At 37.4% G+C, this 23,588-nt stretch overlaps 1 protein-coding gene across 1 annotated transcript in view; it reads left to right on the forward strand.

Annotated features, from left to right (window-relative positions):
- The window catches only part of CNTN3 (contactin 3), a 247,363-nt gene that overhangs the window by 75,731 nt on the left and 148,044 nt on the right, over positions 1 to 23,588 (forward strand). Inside the window, exon 4 of the mRNA XM_055343752.1 lies at positions 23,206 to 23,301. Within this exon, the coding sequence (XP_055199727.1) occupies positions 23,206 to 23,301 (96 nt within the window). The remainder of the gene's footprint in view (positions 1 to 23,205; positions 23,302 to 23,588) is intronic.

Raw genomic sequence — 23,588 nt, forward strand, 5'->3', positions numbered from 1 at the left:
ACTAATTTTTATGTTTATTTTTATATGCATACATATGTATACGCATGTATATATTCAGAAATGCTTACAGAATCCTAAAACAGTAAGATATTCCTCTGCCAATCTAAATAAATCCTAAAAGCCTATATGCAAATCTGAGTACAACTTGTCCAGGTAAGGATTGCTCTGATTTTACAGATGAGAAAACTGAGTCACAGAGGCAATAAGCAGCTAGCCCAGAGTTACAGAGCTACTAAGTCCTAACTGACACTTCTCCTGACTCTAAGACCAGTATATTAGAAGTCAGATGTATGGAGTTCTACGGGTTGAACTAGGGGTAGGTATGTTTGACTAGTAGCGATTGACAGGGGGAAAGTAAAAGAAATTCAGATCTGGCATTTATTTGCCTTTGACCTAGGCAGCAACATTGTGAGCTCATGTGGTTTGGGGTAAAAATCAGGATCACAAAGACTTGGGATTTAAGCAGAACTCCTTTTGTGTCATCGTTAGTTGAACACTGCATATATCTTTGGGGCCCTATTTACATCATAGTCCATGTGAAGGATGCCCACTTAAGTTATGCAGTGCGCATCTATGCAGCTGTACGTGGTGCTCCTGACTTTAGGTTCGTTTGTGCCCCAGACTCCTAAGTATAAGCAAATTACTAAGTTATCCCGTCTGTTTTTTTCAAATACAAACGAAGAGTACTTGCTAATGCCATTGCGGAGGCCCTGCCTTGTCCTGTGATCCATCATGATGGAGCACATCTCTATGAGCATTATGACAGCATTCTTCACTGTTGTTACCCTTGCTTTGGCAATACACATTAAGAAGCTCCATAAAATATATTGCTTTTCACATCCATGCGTTACCAGTGCTACTTTCGCTTACAGTCATAGTTAAATACGTATCTTGTTATAGCATTTCTCTTTAATTTCATTGATTCTAGTAGAAAGCATTCATAAAACAAGAGTAGTTTTTAATGTTCCCATATGTTATTGTCAGAAGACTGTGATGTTCTAGAGAATGTTGCACTACAAACATCAGTTAACCTTCTAACTAAAATATATCATTAGTGCATTAAATATTATGAATGTCATTAGTGGCATCAAGCATACCAAAAGGCAGTATTCATCATAGAGTAATAATGCAGTAGCCATCTAGACACTGCACTGCATACTTTATTGAAGCTATTCTGTTTGCTGACTTCAGGAAAGATAGCTGTATTTAATTCCTTCTCGTGCATAGTTGTGTTTTTTAAAATCATCTTTCTGTATTAGCATGTATGACATCATGAGTAAGGTATTTTGGTGTATATAAAAATAATCAGAATCATTTATGTTTAACATTGCCTAATTTTAGCCATTTGTAGCTTTTAATGATTTTTTTTTACAGTTGATAATGTCCTTTAATTGAGCAGTAAAGGAGCAGGCCATATTCAGCTAGTTCCTGACAGGTTTATAATTAAGAAAATTTAAATTTTTGCTAAAATGCCTCAATTAAAATGGTTTTCCTAGAAGTATATCAAAATTTAGTTAAAGTGGTAATTTCAGAAAAAAATTTTAACTGAAGCTATGCCACATTTAAAGTGCCAGCTGGGTTAGGAGTACAGGACACCAAAAAAGAACATTTGCTGGAAACTAGAAAGGTAGCAGTGTTAGGCATAAGAAGAGTCTGAGGAAATATGTCATGATCTTGAAGCTTGTGATTAAAACAGGGTTCACAGTCTGGGAAGTGAAAAGTTCAGGACAAGACACAGGAAGCCTGGTTTTCAGTAAGATCTGCCGCTCAGCATTCTGAAACATGCATCGGTAGTGTGGGAAACACTCGTGTCTATTCTTGAATGCTCCTTCTTCCCTAGAAATAGCATTTGTACTTTATTCATTATATTGTTCATCACCTATTCTGGGTTAAATTGTGCCCCTCCCCCCAAAAAAGATAAGTCAAAGTCCTAACCCAGGATCAGAGTATACCGTTAGTTGGAAATAGGGTCATTGCAGATGTCATTGGCTTAGATGAGTCATTCTGGAGCAGAGTGAGCCACTAATCTAATGTGACTGGTGTTCTTCAAAGAATATGCCCATTTAAGACAGATGCATGAGGAGGATGCATGTGAGGCAGATTGGAGTGATGGTATCTACAAGCCGAGGAGTGCCAAAGATTACCTGCAAGCCACTAGAGCTCGAGGGAGGAAAGGAAGGGTTCCTTTACAGGTATCACTGGGAGCATTGACAACACTTTGATTTTAGACTTCCCAGCCTCCAGAATTATGAGACAGAAAATGTCTGTGTTGTAACCCACCCAGTTTGTGGTACTTTGTTACAGCAGCCTTAAGAAACTGATATAGCACCTACTAAGCACCATGTCTTGCCCAAGAGTTCTCTGCCTTCATGAAGCTCACATACTAGGTAAAACCACTATCCTGGGATAATGAGATATCCTGGGATAATGAAGACCTCCAGTGAGAAACAGTACCCAAGCCGGTCTGGAGGAGTTAATGGCAGTTAGCCAAGTGGAAGGAGCAGGAGAAGGAAGGCCTGGAAACAGGATATAGCCATGCTGCAGGCAGCCTAGAGAAAAGAATAACATCTGACTGCAGTGGAGGAGGGCCATGGGCAATGGTGAATTGCTGCAGGAGAGCCCAGGTTCACATCCCACAGTACCACATACACCATCCAAAGGAACTTGGGAGTTTCCTCTAGCACTTTCTATTGTACCTTATCAATATTGCCACACATTACAAATTGGGTAATTTTACCTCATAGAAGTATTTCTAAAATCTCTATTTCTGTGATTTGAATCCAAACCCATTTCCCATCTAATTTATTTTACTATAATAATTAAGAAAAAAAAAGAGTAGAACAGGAATACAGAGACCTCAGTGTTTAAAAAGTCAAGCTTATCCTAGCCTCAGCAATCAGACAACAAAAAGAAATAAAAGGCACTCAGATTGGCAAAGAAGAAGTCAAACTCTCCCTCTTCTCAGATGACATGACACTGTACATAGAAAACCCAAAATACTTCACCCCAAGATTGCTAGAACTCATACTGCAATTCAGCAGTGTGGCAGGATACAAAATCAATGCCCAGAAATCAGTGGCATTTCTACACAGTAACAATGAGACTGAAGAAAGAGAAATTAAGGAGTCAATCCCATTTACAATTGAACCCAAAAGCATAAGATACCTAGGAATAAACCTAGCCAAAGAGGTAAAGGATCTATACCCTAAAAACTACAGAACACTTCTGAAAGAAATTGAGGAAGACACAAAGAGATGGAAAAATATTCCATGCTCATGGATTGGAAGAATTAATATTTGTGAAAATGTCAATGTTACCCAGGGCAATTTGCACGCTTAATGCAATCCCTATCAAAATACCATGGACTTTCTTCAGAGAATTGGAACAAATCATCTTAAGATTTGTGTGGAATCAGAAAAGACCCTGAATAGCCAGGGGAATATTGAAAAAGAAAACCATAGCTGGGGGCATCACAATGCCAGATTTCAGGTTGTACTACAAAGCTGTGGTCATCAAGACAGTGTGGTACTGGCACAAAAACAGACACATAGACCAATGGAACAGAATAGAGAACCCAAAAATGGGCCCTCAACTCTATGGTCAACTAATATTTGACAAAGGAGGAAGGACTATCCACTGGAAAAAGGACAATCTCTTCTATAAATGGTGTTGGGAAAAATGGACAGCCACATGCAGAAGAATGAAACTAGACCTTTCTCTTACACCATACCCAAAGATAAACTCAAAATGAATGAAAGATCTAAATGTGAGACAAGAATCCATCAAAATCCTAGAGGAGAACACAGGCAACACCCTTTCTGAACTTGGCCACAGCAACTTCTTGCAAGATATATCTATGAAGACAAGGGAAACAAAAGCAAAAATGAGTTATTGGGACTTCATCAAGATAAAAAGCTTCTGCACAGCAGAAGAAACAGTCAACAAAACTAAAAGACAACCTACAGAATGGGAGAAGATATTTACAAATGACATATCAGATAAAGGACTAGTATCCAAGGTCTCTAAAGAAGCAAAGAAGCTCAACAGCAAAGAAACAAACAATCCAGTCATGAAATGGGCAAAAGACATGAAGAGAAATCTCACAGAGGAAGACATAGACATGGCCAACAAGCACATGAGACAATGCTCCGCATCACTTGCCATCAGGGAAATACAAATCAAAACCACAATGAGATACCACCTGACACCAGTGAGAATGGGGAAAATTAACAAGGCAGGAAACAACAAATGTTGGAGAGGATGCGGAGAAAAGGGAACCCTCTTACACTGTTGGTGGGAACATGAACTGGTGCAGCCCCTCTGGAAAACTGTGTGGATGTTCCTCAAAGAGTTAAAAATAGACCTGCCCTACGACCCAGCAATTGCACTGTTGGGGATTTACCCCAAAGATACAGACGCAATGAAACGCCGGGACACCTGCACCCCGATGTTTCTAGCAGCCATGTCCACAATAGCCAAATTGTGGAAGGAGCCTCAGTGTCCATCAAAAGATGAATGGATAAAGAAGCTGTGGTCTGTGTATACAATGGAATATTACTCAGCCATTAGACACGATGAATACCCACCATTTACTTCAAAGTGGATGGAACTGGACAGTATTATGCTGAGTGAAGTAAGTCAGTCGGAGAAGGACAATCATTATATGGTCTCATTCATTCGGGGAATATAAAAAATAGTGAAAGTGAATAAAGGGGAAAGGAGAGAAAATGAGTATCAGTGAGGATGACAGAACATGAGAGACTCCTAACTCTGGGAAACGAACAAGGAGGGTAGTGGAAAGGGAGGTGGGCGGGGGGTTGGGGTGATTGGGTGACGGGCACTGAGGGGGACACTTGACGGGATGAGCACTGGGTAATATGCTATGTGTTGGCAAATTGAACTCCAATAAAATAAATAAATAAATAAATAAATAAATAAATAAATAAATAAATAATAGTCAAGCTTATGGAATATATACTTGTAGGGCAATATTAAACAACACTTTGATCATTATGAGAATGGTAGCCTAATTGTTCATGTCAGCTAAGTGCAAAAGAAAATTTATTTATGGAGAGAGATATACATAGGATTGATGGAATGCATTTTTCCTGCTAGCCTCATGATTTCTGGCACTTTTAGTAAACAAGCAGGTCCAGAGGACAATATATCACTCATTTAATAAGTTAGCACATTTATTCTAACAATACTATATTTACATTTGTCCCATTTTCACTTTGTCTTACCCTCCACATCAGCATATTTGCCCTAATTGCTTTCTAATTTGTGTACATTTTTGTGCTTTAAAAATTTAAACCAAGAAACCTCTTTGTAGAGCTCCTTAAGTACTAAAAGGTAGGGGGTCTACTAGACTAATGGATCCATGTGTCACCTAGTATCATGTGTAATGCATTTCTGAAGCACAAAATTGCATTCTTGTTTTTTGCTTATTCTGGATCTTGATATAACTTATAAAGAAAACAAGTAGTCTGAATCTGTGTTTGTTTGCTTAGCCAGAGAAACAGGCAAATGCATATTCAGAGATATACTGATAGTGATGTTTCCATGGCAACAAGCAGGCTATCATAATATTTATATCCATCTATTATGCTTTAGTTTATTTTAGGGTATGGTGTTAAAATGACAAAATAATACATGCCTTATTTTCTATATAACTTTATAATAGGTTATTTTTTTTCTGGGTTAAACATTTTAAAGACCTCATAAAATTAATAAGAAGTCATTATTACCAATGTAACTTTTTACTATTCCCCATTATTGTAAATTGCTACATTTTTTTTTTTTGCTTATAAAAGTTTTGAAATTGATGTCTATGACACAGTAAATCAGACCCAGTGTTAACATTAGGGGGAAATACACACATTTCTTCATATTTCACAATTATAATTTGTAGGAGATTTTTTTTCTACCAGTTTGCTTTGTAAGCTTTAAGTTAATAATTCAAGAGATCTACAGAACAACAGAAACAACTATGCAAGGTTGTGCTCTAAGATAATATCAGCCTCCCACTACATTAACCACTAGGTTAATATGTAGAGGCATATGAGAGAGAGGTCTCGCACTGAAGTCCTCGCACTGAAGTCATGGGATAACATTGATTTGTATACTTAGTACATAATTTGTGCAAAACACCATTCTGTGTGCCCGGGATTTAAAAATAAAGAAACAAAATTTTTGTAGTCTTGTGACACTTTCTAGACAGGATGAGGGATGGAGGTCGGTACCAAATAAACAGTGAATACACCTTATAGACAATATTGTATAATGACTGAAGAAACATGAAGCTACATTAAGATTATAGAGAGGGATGCTTATTGGGGGAGCACTTACATCTAAATATGGTATTGTCATTTACATTTTGAAAGCCCTGTTTCAGTGATCAGTGTCTTTGATCACTATATCAAACCCCCAAGGGATTCCTGGACAGGTGGTTTTCCACCTAGTGAGAAAGAGGAAACCAAGACACCATGTGGTCAAGGAACCAGCTGGCAAGTTTCCAAAGGAGTACCACATCTTTTCCCTCATAGTCTTGTAGATACTTAATACAATTTGTGGAATAATTGAGTGAATGATGGAAAGAATGAATGTATCTTAAATATGACCTTCAAATTGAGCAAATATTATTCATGCCAATTTTCTAAGGTAGAATTTCTTGAGACTGCAAAAGAGTCAGAAGCTTAAACTTTAATTTGGATGTGATGTTCTTCCTTTTTTTTTTTTTTTCTGTATTAGAAATCAGAGGAGGTGCCATCAGCCTAGCTCTGACACTTAATTAGCAGTGTGACTTTGGGCAAAATCTAACCTCCTGCAGCCTTGATTTGCTCACATAAAAATTGGGAATAATGATATATATTGCCTATCTCACAGATTTTGAGAATCATGTGAGATAAAATACATGTATCTCGAGAGGCTTATGCATATCTAAAGTCATTTCAGTCCTTTAAACTGAATTGGGTAAATATTTTTTTCAAGCAATCCATAAGTAATCTTTGATGTCTCTTTCTCTTATTTTAATGAGAATTTTCAGTATGAAGTGATCTTATAATAAAGAAAAAATAAACCTAATTAGCTTCTTTCTATGTAGCAAGGGTACTCTTTGAATGCCAGACTCTAGGAGTTCTCATCACCTATAAGCCTTGCTATTAGTGTGGAAATGTGCTGCTGAGTGAATCATTAAAAAATTAACTATTTGTAAATAAGTGAAAGGCTTCCATATTTGACATTTTTTCCTCTAATGTTAGGAGAGTTACTGCATTATGCTGGTTTGGTTTAATTTTACTATTCCTATGTGACAATGAAAGTAAGTATATGATATGACCATATATTCATTGCTAAGATGATACGTATGTTAAAGGCAACTATTCTGTGACATTTATAAACAGTTTCAGTGACTGATCTACTTGGCCAACCACAGATGCCAAAGATCAGGAGATTTTGAAACTCATTACATGTGTTGAATTTAACAAATATTACCTAGCAACTACTCCATTAATTGTGAGGGGAAAACAATAGAATTATGATGTTCCCAAGGAGTCATACCTATAAAAAGCAAAAAGCTAAATATAGAAAAAGGGGAGTAATTGTTGAAGGCTTCAAAGGTGAAGGAAAGATGTTGGCTGGTCTTGAATGATAAAAGTTTGGAAACATGAGGATAGGACACATAGGATGTATCCTTGCCTGGGGAGGTGAAGCAGCATGCTAATACTTGTTGAGCATGTAATATATTCCAAGAATTTTACATTTATTTTCTCATACAGTCCTCTCAGCAGGCTTCTGACAGAGGTTTTATTCCCTGCACTTTTCAGAAAATCTTAATTTTTCAGAAGAATCAGTCTATCAAAGAAGTTGAGAATTTGTTCAAAATCATAGACTAGTTTTAGTAGCAGATACTCCAACTGAAGTATAACTTCAGATTCTTTGCTGAAGAAGCCACGGACATATTTTAATTTAGATTGTTGGGATGTTTTTAAAGAACGTTTGAGAACATGATCAAGATAACTACATTGAAGTGCTATATGTTCCCATATTCAGAATATTGTCAGTATGTGATTTTTAAAAAAATTTCAAATTAGCAAGTAGATGTTCCTAAATGAAAGGACCAAGTATATCTTTATAATACTAATTATTAAAACTCCTTGATGGCACATCCAACATGATGGTTGATTTTTATAGTTTTAATAGTCTTGAAAATTTATCTTTATTTGGTAATGTTGTATATGAGGACACTGGCTTTTTCTAGGGTCCTATTAAAATCAAATTAACTTTTAAAATACGATTTTCATGCAGATTTTCTGAATTATCTCAAATCTCTGATATGCCTAAAGATCTTTGTTTCAAAGAAGAGGAAAATGATCTATAGTATTGACATAGAAGTTTTTAAATTGTGGTTTTGATGATAAAGCTGAGATTTTTTTTTCATTCATGAAGAATAAGAAGAAAAACATTTTCCAGAAGTAAGGATTTACTTTATTCCTCAGTTTACATTAACTGTTCATGTGTTTAATTTTAGTATTATAAGAGAAATTAGAATCCATAACCAAATGGAGAGGATTGGGTTTTTTTAATTTTTTTTCTAGATTTAATACACTAGTAGAACAAAACTGCCAGTGTCATAAATATTAAAGTATTCTTATTTTTTTCTTGTTTGATTTAACAACCCAGCATTTACTTTTTTCTAAATGTATAAGGGGGGTTTTCATTTGACATAGTCAGGACCAATAGTTACAGAATTGATTAAAAAATCCTTTCATAACAGGTATTTTTAAAAGATACATATATATCATAAAATTTATTTTGCTTAGAATATATGACTGTATATGGCTTTTTTTTTTTTGCTTTTTGTTTTTGTTTTCTGGTTTTTAATGTAGTGTCAAACATTCTTCTTTGATTAAAGGTGGGATGTTAACAGTTCATTATATTATTTGTATAAATTATACCCATATGAATCTTTTGACACTTCTAGCTGTAGATTTTTTTAAATTTGAATAACAATTTAAAAAATATTTCTGAAGCATTCTGGGTATGGAAATAGCCTAAAGATTTTTATTTCGTATTTTCAAGATTTTACGTTTATGTGGCCCCACCTATTCCACCTATTTTGGCATCAGTTTTTAGAAAAAGATAAATTTTCTTTATTGAATTTTCCAAAAGTCTTTAAATGTGTTTATTTATAAACATTAGCTCTGAAATATACGGATTTCATCAAATTTCTTTGGTATTTCTCTAGTAACTTAATTTCAACAACAACAAAATGTCTAAACTGAGCAATTAGTTTTGTTAACAAATGAAACAGAAAGAAGCAGAAGGACATAGTGGAGAATAGATACTAGGCACAGGTGTTCTGTTTGCCGTGGACAGATGAGAGTACCTTTTACAAAGAGATCATGTCATTATAAATTGAAGCCACTTGTAGGGGATAGGTGGAGTTTGAAGTCTTTGAAAGGCAAAAAGAAGAGATGGAGGAGGTCACAGCCCTCCACCCTAGTCTTGTTAGACAGATCTAAAACACAGTTGCCAAAAGAGTTCAGAATTATCAAACAATGTTTCCTTCACATAGGATTGAACATTTTTGACTAGGCCTTGAGATATATAAATTTGATGTAAGTTGAAAGTAGGGATGGGACCCAAGTTTGAGAAGCAGAAATAGTCGAAGTGACAGACTGTGCTTGTGGGTCCCAATACTTGAGACAGAGACACATACTTCGCATGCATATACATATATATCTGTTGAATCAATGACTGAATATTTGGATAAGGAATGTGGACTTTATCATCTGGGTAATAAGGAATGAATGTAGATTTTTGAGCTGGTATTGAAAACTGAGGATGTGTTTTATGAAGAAGACTGAACTCGAAGTTGTGGGTATAGGATAGATAGTTTGAAAGAGAGAGAGAAGACCACAGCTGGAAAGAAAACCCCAAAAGCTGGCTGGACTTATTAGACACATAAAGTTAAAAAGAAGTGATGTGGACCGAAATCAATGGAACTGTCTTTACCACATATGACAACACTTTTTGTCAAGGTCCATAATAGATTTGAGCCATAGCTTTTTGGAAAATGGAAAAATAATGTCTTTGTAATAGAGCTCTTTTGAAAATTAAATGAGATAAATTTCAGAAAATTTCTATCAGAGAGCCTAGTAAATCCATTCATCCATTAATTTCTTCCTACATCCATTTAGTCAGTGTTGATAAGTTGTCTTCTTACAACATTAGGAATGCTTAGATATAAAAGACAGACAAGCATACTGGAGCCATATGCTTACTATAGACAGTTGAATTTTCATCATAGCATAATCCTAGCTAAATTAAAATGGTGGCAGTGAAAAATAAGAGATGGGAAGAGGTAGGAGGTAGACTTTACAGAATGATTAACATGATCAAATAGAGTGAATTAAGCAGACGTAGGAAAGAAAAGCAACAGATTGGATATGGACATCATAGAGATCAATGAGAGAAATATGGAAGTTGGAAGTGGAACTGGCTTTGTAAGGAGCATTATAAGAGCATTGGAAAATGAAATGTCAAATATGAGGTGGCAGTTGGATATCCCAAAAACGTCTGGAAGGCAAGCAGAAAATGCCCATTTTGAATAAAATTTAAAAAATATTTTTATTTAAATTCAATTATCCAACATATAGTACATCATTAGTTTCAGATGTAGTGTTTAGTAATTCATCAGAATTTTGATAGACACGTCACGGGTATGGACATAGTAGTAGAAGCTTCAGATTTGATGAGGTTCCTGGAAAAAATGTAAAGAAATGATAGCTGTCATTTACTGAACATTTCTCAATGAGACACTGTGTTAAGAAATTAGCATGAGTGATTTTATTTCTTCCTCACAAATATAGCAGAAATAATTGCTGTCATTATCTTCAATGCACAGATGATGAAAGTGTGGATTAACAAGTGAAGTAATATGCCCCAGGTCAAACAGAGAGTTTCCGAGAAGGGATTTGTACCTAGGTTCATCTAACTCCAGGGGAGAAAGACCTGAGTTCCGCCCAAGTTAAAACAGAGAAACGGTCAGGACTGAGGGTAGGGAGATGTTTTAAAAAGTCAAGTATGGGGGATCCCTGGGTGGTTCAGTGGTTTGGCGCCTGCCTTCGGCCCAGGGCGTGATTCTGGAGTCCAGGGATCGAGTCCTGGATCGAGTCCCGCATCAGGCTCCCTCCCTGCATGGAGCCTGCTTCTCCCTCTGCCCGTGTCTCTGCCTCTCTCTCTTTCTCTGTGTCTCTCATGAATAAATAAATAAAATCTTTAAGAAAAAAAGTCAGTATGAGGGTCATTGAAAGATACATTTTGATTTTTGGGGGATAATCTGTACTTGTTTGAAACTATAGAGGACAAGATGAGAGAGACGAAAGTAGGGACAGGTATAAAACCAAACACTCAGAAGGAATAGCGCAACTTTGCACTCCTATAATGTTTTTCATTTTTCACAAGACTTTCAGATCTGTGATGCTAGAGATCCTTTTCTTAAAAAACCCTGTGAGCTTCAAAGGGCAGGTGTCCACACTTTTCAGATGGAAAGCTAAGAGTGCAGAACAGTCACAGGACACTCATAACTGGGATAGAGCAAAGGTGTGATTTCTGGTGTTCCTATTCCTGTGTCCTTTTCCTAAGCTACTGTGATAGAAAGCTCGGAAATGTGCAACACAGGCACATAGGCTTTGACTGGTGGGGAGACATGGAGATTCCAAGAAAAATTACATGATTAAAAGACAGTTTAGGGACACCTGGGTGGCTCAGTGGTTGAGCGTCTGCCTTTGGCTCAGGTCATGATCCTCGGGTCCTGGGATTGAGCCCTGCATCAGGCTCCCGAAGAGGGAGCCTGCTTCTCCCTCTGCCTATGTCTCTGCCTCACTCTCTTAAATAAAATCTTTAGGAAATAAAAAAAGACAGCTTAACTCATTTTAAACTTCTGTCAATGACCCACACAATGCCACAAAATATGCTATTGTCTACAGATATTAAAGGTGAAAATGATATTGCTCTAATCTTGATGCAGCCCCCAAAATAGGAAAACAAGATTAGCAAATACAAAAGTATGGGAAGTTCAGAGGTACGTGGTTGGAGGTAATTTCAGGAGCTTCAAGAAAGGGTTATGTGGCTGAAGCTGATTTTGAAGGTGAATAAAAGTATGCTATCCCCATGAAGAAATGGGAACACAATTGACATGACTAGACCAGCATTTTGTGCTCAGGGAAATCTAAGCAGTTTGTTACTCTTGCAGTGTATGTGGCAGACAGTTGGGGGTGCCAAAGCAATGGGGTGATGGGAGCCAGAGAGAAGCTGAATTGTGGGATACCTGTGTGGTATTTTTTTAAGATTTTATTTATTTATTCATGAGAAACAGAGAGAGAGAGAGAGAGAGAGAGAGAGAGAGGCAGAGACACAGGCAGAGGGAGAAGCAGGCTCCATGCAGGGAGCCCGACGTGGGACTCGATCCCGGGTCTCCAGGATCACGCCCTGGCCTGGTGGTGGCACTAACCCGCTGAGCCACCTGGGCTGCCCACCTGTGTGGTATTGTAGAATGTTTATGGACTGGCACTCACCCTTTATGCCAAAATTCCCAAATTGTGTTTTTAAAAAAACTAAACAGTTCCTGAAGATGTTAAGATTTTGTTAGGTGCTTCCCTATATCCTACTTCGGCTTAGAAAATACTGAATCCTTGGGGCACCTGTGTGGCTAGGTCAATTAAGCATCTGCCTTCAGCTTAGGTCATGCTCCTGGAGCTCTGCCATCTGGCTCTGGGATCAGGCTCCAGGTTTAAGCCCTCCTGCTCGGTGGGGAGTCTATTTCTCCTTCTACCCCTCCTCCTGCTTGTGCTCACTTTCTCTTCCCAAATAAATAAATAAATAAAATCTTAAAAAAATACTGCATGCTTAAGTATGCTTGGAAACTAACAGTACACACCTGTTTTAAAACCTCTTACAAGGCCAGGCTTAACATAAAAAAACCTGTTTGCAATAGACATTTTTGGGACCCAGTGTGACATCCCCTTCACCCACCTTAATTTATTTGCAGGAGGGTAGACATGACAGTTCTGTAAGGCATTTGTGAGCTTGTTGGAAGTTTTTGAACAATCAAGCCCTCATGGACTCCAGTACCAGCTTCTTACTGTTCTCACCCCCTCCCTGCTACCTCCTGAGACCATCTTCCACACATACACACTCCATCACCTGAGGCTCTGCTTTTGCAGAAACAAAACTAAAACGCTAGTGAGCTTTGCTGAACAAGCCATAGTTTTTACATAAGGGAACATTTTTATTTTCCTAAGACACACGTGTAGAATTTTCCCATAGGGATTTCAGAGTTGATTAAATGTTTTGAGAATCAGACTGATAAATCAAAGAAGAAAACAAGAAGAGCCACTTTGAATTTGGGGGTCAGGATACGGAGCAGAAAAGATTGGTTATGTTTTGGATTTGCTGATACTGAAGATGATGGAGAGTAAATTGGCTATGTCTTAATTTTTTTTAATTTTTTATTTATTTATGATAGTCACACAGAGAGAGAGAGAGGCAGAGACACAGGCAGAGGGAGAAGCAGGCTCCATGCACCGGGAGCCCGACGTGGGATTCGATCCTGGGTCTCCAGGATCGCGCCCTGGGCCAAAGGCAGGCGCCAAACCGCTGCGCCACCCAGGGATCCCTATGTCTTAATTTTCAGTTGTGGGAGATCTTGCAGAGGCTTCTGTGTCAGGAAAAAGGAAGAAAACTCATGGTCATCCACTGAAACACAGTTTTTTTTTTTCTTTTTTTTCTTTTTATAGGAGCACATGCTTTAATGAGATTTTTCAACTAATTAAAATTCTACCACTTGTAGTAGAAGCTGAATCATTGCCTGCGATTCTTCTTTATTTATAACACCTGGTACCGTGGAGATGAAGAAGAAAACCTTACCCGAACTGCGATTTTGATTTTTATTGCCCTTTTGGATGTGTTCATTGAGTTTTTTCTTAGCTTTTGTGGAGGAGTGCACAGCTTTCTTTTACTAAAAGCTATCCGATTCTTTGAAAGATAGTCTTGTCATTTACACTGTTCAGGTGATGATTGAATTCGGTAACTACAAACCACTAAGTGTTTCAATATTAAACATTAAAGACATTTAAAGCACTATACATGGAGGACTATTACATTGCCATTGCCTATATCTATGTTCCTTTGACAATTTATTTAACTATCACTACTCAGTAACATTTTGCATTTTAATTGAAAAGATAACACTTCACCCCATAGCATCAAGTAGAATTGTGTTACACGGGTAGTAAAGTTCACATACAATTTTCAGTGACAATCATTTTAATAATTCCTCATGCTCTAATTGCAAATGATCACAAAGTATTTGGAGGCAGAACTCTAAATTTTTAAGCTTTCGGACCATTTAGTTAGCTGGCTAAAATTTCTGACATATTGCCACTTTTATGCTTCATTTTAAACCTCCTAGGGAGAAAATGGCTATATTTTGCAGTCTTTTATCGTCATCCTTTTTCATAGTTATGGCATACCCAATTGCACATATATGTACCTAATTCAACATATGGCCTTTGCCAGCATTTCCTATAAAATGTTCTACACAGAATTCTTTGGTCAGATATGTTTGGGATATTCTAGTACCCATCCGACATTAGTAGACCTCATCAGTGCCTATTTTCTATTAAGGTCTCTGACATTCTGCATGAAAAAACTCATTTAATTTGGCTTAACACAGCATTTCCCAAACTGACTCGAGTGAGAATTGACAGCCATTCTTTGGGTGATTTTAAGTCATGCCCAGGTAGATGTTCACTACAGCCCTGCAGTTATACTCAGTACCATTTCACATAATTCTGCTTACTAGGTGATTACCTGAATTAATCTACATGGAGAGACCAGCACCAGGAATATGTAGCAAGTGGAATCAGATTGAAAATTGAGCACATTAGTGTGCTCAGGAATTCGGAGTCACCCCAGTCTTTTCTGTGTATGCATCATTGGTTTCTTGTGCTCTTGGCTTCCTCTCCACAGCTTAGGCAGATGAACCTAGAAGTAAAGTCCTTAGGAAGTACATGAAAAACCTGCTCAAAAAAAAAAAAAAAAAAAAAAAGAAAAGAAAGAAAGAAAAAAGAAAAACCTGCTCAATACAGGAAATTAACGGGCATCAAGGTGTATTTGATACACCAGGAATGATCGATATGAATTCTCTCAGGGAGTGCAGTCTGAATAAGGAGTGTACTTCTTCCTGGCCCCATACCTTCCTTTGATGCCAGCCTTAGAGATACTGCCCCTATGATCTGGTTGGAGTTTTGGGATATTTGAGCACAGCATTCCAGACTGTGAGTGGTGTAGAGAAGAGTAAACAAAAGGAAATATGGAGACCTGGAGCTTTTCTTTGTTTTCATTCAGATTTCCCCAATTTTACATGTGTTCATATGTGTGTGTATTTAGTTCTATATAATTTTAGCCCATATGTGGTTTGTAGGTCCAAGACTACTGTCAGTATCCCCACCAGTACCCTTTTTTTAAAATATTTTATTTATTCATGAGAGACAGAGAGAGAGAGAGAGAGAGAGAGAGAGACAGGCAGAGACGTAGGCAGAGGGAGAAGCAGGCTCCATGCAGGGAACCTGACGTGGGACTCGATCCCGGGACTCCAGGATCACACCCTGGGCTGAAGGCAGACGCTCAACCGCGGAGTCACCCAGGCATCCCTCCACCAGTACCCTTTTATAGCCACATCCATATCCCCACTCCCACCTTTTCTAAACACTGGCAACACTGACCTGTTCTCTATTTTTAATTTCTTTGAATTTAAAAAAACATTATATGAAGGGACTCATACAGCATATAACCAACCATTCAGGATTGTTTGCTGTGTTTGGTTTTTGTTGCCCCCCCCCCATAATTCTCTGAAGATCCATGCAAGTTGTAAGATGTATCAGTAGCTCACTGTTTTTTTATTGCTGCATGGTACCCCATGATGTGTATGCATCAGTGTTAGCTTAACTACTGACCCATTGCAGCACTTCTGGGTTATTTCCAGTTTAGGGTAATTGCAGATAAAGCTGTATGAATTTTCACGTACAGATTTTTTTGTGTGAAGGTATGTTTTCATTTTCCTGGATGGATATGATATGGTCCTTGTGTGTTTAGTTTTGTAAGAAACTGCCAAACTGTGTTCCAGAGGGACTGTGTAGCATTTTGTATTCCTACCAGCAAAGTAGGAGCGATCCAGTTTCTCCACATCCTCACAGGGTCTAGTACTGTCACCATTTATTATTTTTAGCTATTCGGATATGCGTGCTGTGCTATCTCATTGGGGACTTACTTGATATTTCCCTGATGGCTAATGATGCTGAACATCTTTTCACATTCTTTTTGGCATCTGTATATCCTCTTTAGGGAAGTGTCTGTTCAGGTTGCTTGCCCATTTTCTAACTGAATAGTTTTGGTTTTTATTATTGAGTTTTGAGAGGAATTACGTATTCTAGATACTATTTATTTACTAGGTAAATGCGACTTGCAAACACTTTTCTCCAGTCTGCAGCTGGTCTTTTCATTCTCTACTTGGGTTTTCATAAGGCAAATTTTTTTTTTAATTTTGATCAAGTCCAGTTCATTAGTCTTCCGTTAATAATCCAGATACTTATTGTCAAGTATTTTGTTATCAAAAGCTCTTTGCCTAGTGCTAGATCCCAAGGATGCTCTCCTTTATATTTCTCTAAAAGTCTAAAAGTTTTATACTTTTTTTTTACATTTAAGTTAATGATTCATTTTGAGTTAATGTTTACATATGAGTGAGATTTAGGTCTTTTTTCTTCCCCCATGGTTGTCCAGTTGCTCTGGCACCATGTAAAAGAAAGGCTCCCCTTCCATTTCATTGCTTCTGACACTTGAAAATCAGTTAAGCATGGGATGCCTGGTTGGCTTAGTTGCTTAAGTGTCTGCCTTCCACTCCAGGTACCCTGGAATCAAGCTGGAGTCGGGATCTCTGCTCAGTGGGAAATGTCCTTCTCCCTCTCCTTCTGCCCCTCCCCACCCACACCCCTGCTCTCTTACATGTACACTATCTCTCTCAGGTAAATGGATAAAATCTTAAAAAAAAAAGTCAGAGCCCAGATTTCCATAGACAAGAATGGATAAAAAAGATGTGGTGCATGCACGCGCTCATGCGCGCGCGCACACACACACACACACACACACACACACACACACACACACACTGGAATAGTACTCAGCCATAAAAATGAAATCTTAGTTGCAACAATGTGGATGGAACTGGAGGGTATTATGCTAAGCGAAATAAGTCAGTCAGAGAAAGACAGTTATATGATTTCACTCACATGTGAGATTTAAGAAACAAAACAGAACCATAGGGAGAGGGAGGGGAAAAATAAGACAAAATCAGAGAGGGAGACAAACCATAAGAGACTTTTTTTAATAATAAATTTATTTTTTATAGGTGTTCAATTTGCCAACATACAGAATAACACCCAGTGCTCATCCCGTCAAGTGCCCCCCTCAGTGCCCATCACCCATTCACCCCCACCCCCGCCCTCCTCCCCTTCCACCACCCCTAGTTCATTTCCCAGAGTTAGGAGTCTTTATGTTCTGTCTCCCTTTCTGATATTTCCCACACATTTCTTCTCCCTTCACTTCTATTCCCTTTCACTATTATTTATATTCCCCAAATGAATGAGAACATACACTGTTTGTCCTTCTCCGATTGACTTATTTCACTCAGCATAATACCCTCCAGTTCCATCCACGTTGAAGCAAATGGTGGGTATTTGTCGTTTCTCATGGCTGAGTAATATTCCATTGTATACATAGACCACATCTTTTTTATCCATTCATCTTTCGATGGACACTGAGGCTCCTTCCACAGCTTGGCTATTGTAGACATTGCTGCTAGAAACATCGGGGTGCAGGTGTCCCGGCGTTTCATTGCATCTGTATCTTTGGGGTAAATCCCCAGCAGTGCAATTGCTGGGTCGTAGGGCAGGTCTATTTTTAACTCTTTGAGGAACCTCCACACAGTTTTCCAGAGGGGCTGCACCAGTTCACATTCCCACCAACAGTGTAAGAGGGTTCCCTTTTCTCCGCATCCTCTCCAACATTGGTGGTTTCCTGCCTTGTTAATTTTCCCCATTCTCACTGGTGTGAGGTGGTATCTCATTGTGGTTTGGATTTGTATTTCCCTGATGGCAAGTGATGCGGAGCATTTTCTCATGTGCATGTTGGCCATGTCTGTCTTCCTCTGTGAGATTTCTCTTCATGTCTTTTGCCCATTTCATGATTGGGTTGTTTGTTTCTTGGTGTTGCGTTTAATAAGTTCTTTATAGATCTTGGAAACTAGCCCTTTATCTGATACGTCCTTTGCAAATATCTTCTCCCATTCTGTAGGTTGTCTTTTAGTTTTGTTGACTGTATCCTTTGCTGTGCAAAAGCTTCTTATCTTGATGAAATCCCAATAGTTCATTTTTGCTTTTATTTCTTTTGCCTTCGTGGATGTATCTTGCAGGAAGTTACTGTGGCCGAGTTCAAAAAGGGTGTTGCCTGTGTTCTCCTCTAGGATTTTGATGGAATCTTGTCTCACATTTAGATCTTTCATCCATTTTGAGTTTATCTTTGTGTCTGGTGCAAGAGAGTGGTCTAGTTTCATTCTTCTGCATGTGGATGTCCAATTTTCCCAGCACCATTTATTGAAGAGACTGTCTTTCTTCCAGTGGATAGCCTTTCCTCCTTTATCGAATATTAGTTGACCATAAAGTTCAGGGTCCACTTCTGGGTTCTCTGTTCTGTTCCATTGATCTATGCGTCTGTTTTTGTGCCAGTACCACACTGTCTTGTTGACTACAGCTTTGTAGTACAACCTGAAATCTGGCATTGTGATGCCCCCAGATATGGTTTTCTTTTTTAAAATTCCCCTGGCTATTCGGGGTCTTTTCTGATTCCACACAAATCTTAACTAAAGGAAACAAAATGAGGGTTGTTGGACAGGAGGTGAGTGCGGGGATGAGGTAACTGGGTGACAGGCATTAAGGAGAGCACTTGATATAATGAGCATTGAATGTTATATGCAACTCATGAATCACTAAACTCTACCTCTGAAACTAATAATCTACTGTATGTTAGTTGAATTTAAATAAATTTTTAAAATAAAATTTAAAAAATTTTAAAATCAATTGAGCATATTTATGAGTCTATTTCTAGGCTATTTTGTTCCATGTATCTATGTATCTATCCCTTTACCAGTACCACACTGTCTTAGTCATTGTAGCTATAAAATAAGCCTTAATATTGAGTTGAGCGATTCTTTCCTTTTTATTCTTCTTAGTGAAGATGGTCTTCTAAGGCTTATTCAAAGGCCTGTGCTTTTACATATAATATTTGGAAAAAAACTTGCCTGTACTTTCAAAAAAATAAAAGCAGAACACATTTTTTAAATGTGCTGGAATTTTGATACTAATTGCATTAAACCTACATATCAATTTGCAGAGAGTTCATGCTATGTTGAGTCTTCCAGTCCATGAACACAGTACAGTTCTCCATTTACTTACATTTGTTTTATATCAGTATCTTGTCATTCTCAGCATATATATGCTTTCCATGCTTTATTATAGGTAAGTATTTTAATTTTTGGAATGATTGTAATCAGTTTTGTATTTTAATTTTGATTTTTGCATGTTCAGTGTGTCTAGAAATTGTATCATCTATCTTATTTAACTCATTTATACTGAGAAGTTGCTTTTTGGTTTTGTTCTGTTTTTGATAGATTGCTTCTCATTTTCTATTTAGACATGTCATCTGCAAATAGCAGTAGTTTGTTTCTTCCTCTCCAAATTGTATACTTCTTATTTCTTGTTCTTTCATTATTGCCATGGTTAGAACTTATAGTACAATATTAAGAGTGTTACCTAAGAACGGATATCCTTCTCATATTCCTGATATTAGGGGGAAAGCATTCAGCCCTACACCATTAAATATGATGTTAACTGTACTTCTTTGTAGACTTTTTTTATCATGTTGGTTTGTGTTTAAAATCCAGCTAATTAGAGGTTCCAAAATAAACTCAGAGTTTGGAAAGGAGACAAAAATAAAATTCTGAGAAGTTTTTATCTAATAAATTCTGGATTTAGTTTATATTTATTTTGACTCCTAAGGGGAGTTTGTTCTAATACAGTACTTGCCAAGAATGGATTCTTTATAGCCTTAACTTGAATTTGGGTTACACATGTAACCTTCGAGGAGATATTTCAGTAATCTAAAACTTTTTGGGCACTTACACTACCTTTATCTCTGTAGTCTTTAGTATTCCCTCTAAAGGGAGGAAATCATTCTATATTTCGAAGCAGGTGTTCTTATGCATCAGTGTTTTTACTTTGTTGATCTCTTTGTCTGAACAGAATCCCCCCACACACCCCACTACTCAACACCCACACCATCCTCTATTTGACTGGCCAACTGCTGCTCTTTCAAGGCATCTCTAGGTTGAGTGTTTGTCCTCTGTGTACTTACCACTGTAAGAGCAAGGTTTTCGCTGTTGGTGTCAAGTCCATCTCTAACCAGATAGAGCTTTCCTTGAAAGAAGGTTCTAGTGTTTCAGAACATGAATGCAGTGAGCTAAAGTCTTCAGTGGATACTTGTTCAATAAGTGACTGCTTCACTTTTCATCCCTGCTGCTAAATGGATGTTTCAAAGATTCTTTATACCCCATGGGCATTTTCCTATGTTCTAAAAAGTCTAAGATATGTTTTAAAATACTTAAACTGGGTTGAACTTGATACCTCCTTGTAGGAAGCCACAAAGTTACATTTTGTGTGCACAGAGTTTAGCTAGTGAACTTGTTAAAAATGCAGATCTCATTCTAATTTACTAGTCTTAAGCGATTTCCGAGATACCTGCATTTGTAATGGGAATCCTAGGTAATAATGATGCAGGTGGTGCTAGACTACACTTGGAGTAACATGTATTAAGAATTGAAGGGATTGTGTTTTAAAGAAAATGAAAATTCACTGTAGTCACAGTGATTCACTAGCAACAAAGCCCTGGAAAACCTGTTAAAGGCAGTACTGGTATTTTTCTTTGCTTTCCCTTGTGTCTGTGCTCCACAAACTGGCCACAGGTATCCAAGAAATAATGTTCTTTGCCCATGTATAGCATTAGAGGCAGTATCAATGAAATGTCTAGAGCAATGGGCAGATCTGTTCCAGGCCCTATTAGTGCTTTAAACAAAAGGGATTTTTACCTTTAGCAGAGAAGAGACATTATTAGTTCCCACAGAACATTTTCATCCTTTTTTTTTTTGCATATTTGAGCTAAAATCAGTGATGAATCATTTCCATGGTGTGAATTTATGTAACAGAATAAAACAAGAATTGAGAAAGAAGTCAGCAATGATGACACATAGTTGGTTGCCAAAAATCATCATTTGATATTATTTTTCCATATATAGGCTACGTTCTGATATGGTGTACTCCCCCATTTAGATGTTGAGAAATATTTGGATGCTATGGTTTTGCAGTTCCAACTCAGGCACACTTCAGGAACCTTAATGTTTTGATTATGTGCATTTTAGTTACACATTTAAGATAATATAATACTGTGTTATCATATCGTTTTTGTAAGGGAACTGCCTGTTAAAAACAAGTCCAGAAACACCATTTTTTCTTCTTTTATAGACATACCTAATGAGTTTCGCTGAATAGCTTTATTCCATGCTTGTAACTTAGTAATTTAATACTGTTTTTCAGTAAAATTAAAATGAAGCAAGTAGACCTTCCTATTTCCCTCTGATAAGCTGACTTAAGTGCTTAGAATACAGTTGGTAGTTGTGTATCAGTTTGAAGATAATTATTTTGCTTTTTACATTTTTCAAGGCAAAGTTGCAATTTTCCAAGTTGTGTTCTGAAGTGCACACACTGCCTCACCACATAGGCAATTTATATGAACCCTTAAAAGCTATGAAATGAGTGTATTCTTTCACAAATTGACAGTTCAATTGTTCTGATACAGAAAGTGACACCACTGAGTATATTAACTGTGGAGTTCACAAGTTTTGGGTTAAAAGAAACAGATTTTTTTCTTCCTTTTTCCCCAAAGGCTTAAGCTTTGTTCAAAATACCAACAGAATTTAATCCTTTCTGTAATTTATGCTGGATAATAAGAATCAGAATTTGTTGCCCTGGACTGTCACTGGAAGAGATTAAACAACTTTAAGAAATTATCACAGCTGATCAAAATCACATTTACCTTGATTGCTTTATTTCTTTTTAAAGATTTTATTTATTTATCCATGAGAGACACAGAGACAGACCGAGATAGGTAGAGACATAGGCAGAGGGAGAAGCAGGCTCCATGCAGGGAGCCTGACGTCAGACTTGATCCCGGGTCTCCAGGATCACACCCCGGGCGGAAGGCAGGCACTAAACTGCTGAGCCACCCAGGGATCCCTCTTGATCGCTTTATTAAAAATAAAAGCTTGGGGAAAAGAAGCCTTTGGGCAATTATAAAAATGATTTGCATTTTTTTTCGCAGCTACAAATATAAAGGAATAGATGGATCTAATTTACTGTTATTCTTTAAATTCTACCTGGATGGTAATTTTTAGTGATACATATCCTCTATGTAACCCTTCAAGATGGGACAAATAGGATTTATAACCAGAACCTGAATGTTTTCAATTCTTTTTGTGAATAACAACAATATTTATAGGTGGAATAAAATTTATTTAGGCTACTTATGATAAAATATTTTGGGAGAGAAATTCATGAATAGCTGACTTTCATTAAAAGGCAAAGCTACACGTCTTCATGATTTGATGAATCACTGTGGCAAATGTGGATATTGGTTTCTATATATTTTTGATTCAAGATATTCCATTTCCTTCTTTGAGTCATATAGTGTGGTTATTTAATTCCAGTATGCTTTGTCCTTTGGGACAGCCCAGGCCATTTTTGACACTGTTACAGCACCACAGGATTAGTGGGTATATATTTTTATTGTATTGCTGAATTTATAAGAAGGCCTAATAAATCAAAATCCTTAATTTTCCTTCTCCAAGCAAATGTTTTCCTCTTGAGATTCCTGAGAAATGTTTTTAAAAATTGTGCTGCAAAAGAATGGATTGTCTCCATGTGAAGATTTTAATTTGTATTGTCCTTTCTGAAATTCCATTTTGTTTTGCTTTCAAATCAGATCTTGAAAATTTCAAAACCAAAATGAGAAGTACTGTGTCTGTGCGTGAAGGCCAGGGCGTCGTCCTACTCTGTGGCCCGCCGCCACACTCTGGAGGTGAGAACTTCTGTTTGTAAGTTTTTTATATTTCTTGAATAAGTATCAGTGCAAGACCAACAGCACATGTTGGTCTTGCTTCCTTAAATTACCCTAAGAAAATTGACAACCCAAGGATTGGATTCTGTCCCTTGAGCTGGGATATAAGAAACTCTATAAGAGATAGTCCATTCTGTGAAGTTTATAAACATAATTTATTACAAGGTGTCTTGTAAAGGCAGATGAGATCAAGTTTGTTTCAGTTACCTAATGGTGCTGAACCATGCTTCTTACACCATTTCATTTAT

Source organism: Nyctereutes procyonoides, unplaced genomic scaffold (genome assembly GCF_905146905.1).
Source record: "Nyctereutes procyonoides isolate TBG_1078 unplaced genomic scaffold, NYPRO_anot_genome, whole genome shotgun sequence".
In the NCBI taxonomy this organism is placed as follows: Eukaryota; Metazoa; Chordata; class Mammalia; order Carnivora; family Canidae; genus Nyctereutes; species Nyctereutes procyonoides.